General features: G+C 43.1%; 1 protein-coding gene and 1 long non-coding RNA gene across 2 annotated transcripts; one reads left to right on the forward strand and one right to left on the reverse strand.

Moving 5' to 3' along the window:
• On the forward strand, positions 1-3,528 carry LOC125538846. Its single transcript, XR_007296521.1, has 2 exons — positions 1-137; positions 3,041-3,528. It is a non-coding gene; the product is annotated as an uncharacterized LOC125538846 (long non-coding RNA).
• LOC125538845 (protein NRT1/ PTR FAMILY 8.3-like) lies at positions 137-3,197 on the reverse strand. The gene is made up of 4 exons (XM_048702151.1): positions 3,067-3,197; positions 2,105-2,545; positions 1,617-1,735; positions 137-1,365 (listed from the first exon to the last, which is right to left on the reverse strand). The coding sequence occupies exons 1-4, from the start codon at positions 3,136-3,138 to the stop codon at positions 603-605; spliced, it is 1,395 nt and encodes a 464-aa protein (XP_048558108.1). The 5' UTR covers positions 3,139-3,197; the 3' UTR covers positions 137-602.
• Positions 3,529-4,090: the final 562 nt, after the last annotated feature.

A 4,090-nucleotide genomic window follows, 5' to 3' on the forward strand; every position in this document is an offset into this window, starting at 1 on the left:
CCGAGCCCCTCCCACTCCGCACCAGTTCCCCCAACTCTCCCTACCATCTCACGCACGCCGGCCGTCCACCTCGCCGTTTCGGTCCCCGCATTGTCCGGCACCTCTGTTCCCCGCCCGCTCGCCGGAGACTCGCCGCGGTAGGTTTTCTTTCTCCGCATCTGAACTGCTTTTATCCCTTTTACTCTCCGGCCACCGCGTTTCGTGGTTAGATTGGGGTGCCGCGGCGCTGAGTCCCTCAGCGGGGAGGCTGCGAGGGTATCGACTTGGGAAGATGGGTACGATGGTTCTTACCCGATTGCTCCAACTACCACGATTCCACTTTGATGTTCGACGAATCTATTGATGACTTTGTGAGGTGACACTTCTTTTTTCTTTTCAATGAAAAAGGTAACGTATCTGTATGACACATTTTATGGATCACTGGTGCTGTCAAGCTACTGCTGAATATTGATTGGTGGAGATTACAGTATTTCTCAGTTACAGTCTGTATAGCATTGATACACTACCTAAAACAATTCATCAAAAAATATTTGGTCTATCACCTATTGCCTATGTATCTCGCTATGCTTGGCTATTTAGTTTTCAGAGCTATCACCGACTAATCAAACACCACTGCTCCGTTGCTTCTTGGCATATCTCCTCGCCCAGAAAGCATAGTTGATGAGTGCCACAAACTCAAAGCCTGCCAGCAACAAGAAGAAACGATCAAGGCGCGTCCTGTTGAAGTCTGCTCCATCTAGCCACCCTCTTCCGCCATCCCTGTGCCGTGAAGCATTGTTCGCTAGCTGTATGAAGGCACATGCTAACCAGGCTGCTATTCCAGCAACGATGGACTGCATGGCCGGTGCTATCAGCTTCATTTCCGGAGATGACTCGCTCTTTATGAACTCAATCAGTCCGCTGAAGGATGCTGCATCCATGATGCTTAGCAGGAAGAATTGCAGCACCAACCAGAACACGGACATCGGGACACCTGCTCCTGTCAATGTTAGCCCGTGCTGTTCTGCGACTGTCAGCCTTCTTGTTTCCACTAACGCCGCAAGGCATGCTGCTGCTACCCCGCACACCGAGCCAGCACCGATACTCTGCAGTGGGGTGATTCCGTGTGTGTGGCCTGTAAATCTTTTTAGCAGTGGCGTCAATATCTGCCTGTAGCATGGTTGCATAAGCATGTGAAATGCTGTTGGGATTGCAATTAGAGAGGCGGAAGGTATCTGGATCACGCCTATCCCTTTGTCCATGGTGCTGCCGACTTGTATCGTTAGTGTCATTAGCAGCGTGAAGGGCAGGTAGATGAGCAAGCAGCTGATGAAGATTGGAAGCATTCGGGTGATGGCCTTTGTTAACTCCTCGACCTGAGTGGTGCTGCAGAATGAAAATGAATTGTTACCTCCATCAAATATATTCTAGATTTCTCCAAGAATATGCTAAAAGGATTATAGTTGAGTACTTGAGTTAATATCACGATATTGCTACGTCCGGGCATTTCTTTTACTCTTTAAATTGTTGACATCCTAGGTTGTAACACTTCTACTTATTTTCAGAAATATAAATGTACTAACAATTAGCTAAACAGAAGGCAAGAGTTTGGGAATATTGACCACTAAGGAACTTACCCAGTGCTCTTGCTCTCAGATTTGCCTTCCCCATCAACACTATCGGCCGCTCCTATCTCCTGCAGCTCGATAACATCTATGGTAGCAACCTGCCTCTTCTTTGATGAAGTGACAAGAACCTGGAGAATATAACTTGAATGTTGAGAACCATCTGCATCTTCAGTTTTTCTTGTTTTAACTTGATAGATGCAGGATGAGACACATTCAATTTTTGAAAATTAGCGTGTTGATTCCTTTATTGCTTGATGAGTAACTAATATGCTAGTTAGGGATGGGACATGGTGACCTTTCAGGATTAAGATTATAAGAATGACTAATCCAGTGCATTGGGATCAAGCAAAATTCTGTTCTACCCTGTAAAACTTGGACCGGATAGTCTAGAATTGTGTTGTTCACTTGGAGTAGGATGTAGGAACGATGACATGAGACTAATGAGTACTGGAACCTTCATAATTAGCATGCATACTGTGCTCTGTATGAAGTTTTACCTGCAATATTCCCTTTAGAGGACTTCCATTAGGCTTCTGTGTTCTATAGAAAGGCAGTCCACTGGCTGCCACAAACAGCCCTACAAGTACAATAAGTGCAGATATCATAAAGCCAAGGGCCCAGCCCAAATTGTTCTCGATCCAGACTAAGAATACCAATCCCATGAGTGCTCCAACGGAGTTTGCAAACTTGATCCAGCTCAAGAACGTACTCTTGAGATGTGTTTCTTTTGGATCATCATTGCTGAACTGATCTCCACCAAGCAATGGTATGCAAGCACGCATGCAGCCTTCTCCGATGGCAAACATTAATAAGCTCAAGTAGAGCAGTGTTAAGCTCCAACCTTTAGCTGACTCACAGTTGTTTGGTTCTTTGTTTATCTCACAATCCAGAGGATGTAGTGAAGGCAAGTATGCCTGCAATGCTAGCAACATATAGCCCTGTGTCGTTGAACAGAAAATATTTAGAATTCAGGATTTGTCATCTACTTCCACAATCACAATTATTAGATACCTAAATGATCTGATAGTAGTTACTGTTAAGTACTCCCTCCGTTCCATACAATGACCGCCCGTTGACAACTGGCAGATTGCTCAATCAACGGGCGGTCACTCTCTTCAATTGGTCAGTTACTGAAATAAAATACTATCAACCCTTTGGTTCATGCTCTTATGTTTATTGTCTTTATAGAAGACTAAAATTATATCCTATCTTATACAATAACTGCAGTAGTCAGTAACAAAAAAGAAGGGAACTAAATTCTAGATAATATGCTTCACTACAGCATCTCTACTTCAACCTGGTAGCCGAAATAGAAACTTAAGAAGCCAAAGGGAAACATAAAGCTTCACAGTTTACTTGATAGTACCAAGATAGTGAAGGCCATTAAAAGTTTGCTACTTCACTATTAGGCTTGATTGACATTGCTCTTACAGGGAGTTTAATGGGCAAGGAGAATTACCAGGACTGCAAGGGGACTGAATACAAATATAGCAGTGGTTCGCTGGATATATGCGCCAGCGATAAAGTTCATCAGGGCAGCAAAGAAGAATATTGCACCGACCAGATAGGTGATCACAGCTGAGGAGGTCACAATATCCAGATGTAGTATCCTGTGGAAATAGGCTACAAGGCTGAAGTTTGCACTGTTGGGGCAACTTCGCAGCACGACCAAAACTGCAAATGAACATAGAATTCAGCTCCGACAGATTGTTCGATTCTGGTTCAAGATGCATGCAACTATATTATTTTAGGATCAGCAAGAGTGAAACAAATCATACTTTTCAGGTTAGGCTAAGCCATTTGATTCCTACAAACAGATCTGTGTGGACCAATGAGATTCACTCAGTTTTACCAAGCTGAGTTGTAGATGCCCAATTAATAGATATATCATGCTTGAACAAACACAGCTAGTCTGAATTCAGTTGGGCCCAAACTTTGCTTTGCCCGAAACTGAGTTGCTGGTAATACCGTCCGAGGTTGACCATGCTGTGGCAGATCTTCCAGATATTCAGTATAGAGTTATTTTGCACATGCAGCATGCCGCTTTCAACCAAAGGGAGGTTGTTCTTCTACTTATCCGTCGTACGTACAAAATGTTGCAGCTTTACAGATGATCTTTACCAGCATTTTTCCAGATGTGGTGTATTTTCATCGTATTACATGACAACGTATTTTTGTTAATTTATCTATTTTCCTTTTTCTTCCTTAGAGAAGTGTAATAAGAAGAGAAAAAGGACCATTGATTCCAGAAAAAGGAAAATAGATAAATAAAAGGACCATTGATTCTTGACCATGAGGCTTTGTCAGAATTTCTCATTATCATGCATCATCAACGAGGATTTGGCTGGTTCTTTAACTTCCTCGCCACATTTCTTGTTTAATGCTTGGAAGTCATAGACTATGTCCTGAGATTTTGTTTGGTATCCTATATATCTTGGCAGATATATCTTTTTGCTGCAGCGATAGGAGACATGACAACATTT

Source organism: Triticum urartu, chromosome 2, assembly GCF_003073215.2.
Source record: "Triticum urartu cultivar G1812 chromosome 2, Tu2.1, whole genome shotgun sequence".
NCBI lineage: Eukaryota > Viridiplantae > Streptophyta > Magnoliopsida > Poales > Poaceae > Triticum > Triticum urartu.

Excerpts from the sequence above, each read along its gene's own strand:
- LOC125538845 (XM_048702151.1), bottom strand. The coding sequence starts at position 3,138 with ATGAACTTTATCGCTGGCGCATATATCCAGCGAACCACTGCTATATTT. Across the intron at positions 2,546-3,066 it reads TCAGTCCCCTTGCAGTCCTG|GGCTATATGTTGCTAGCATT; the intron begins GTAATTCTCCTT and ends TCAACGACACAG. Across the intron at positions 1,736-2,104 it reads CTCTAAAGGGAATATTGCAG|GTTCTTGTCACTTCATCAAA; the intron begins GTAAAACTTCAT and ends TATATTCTCCAG.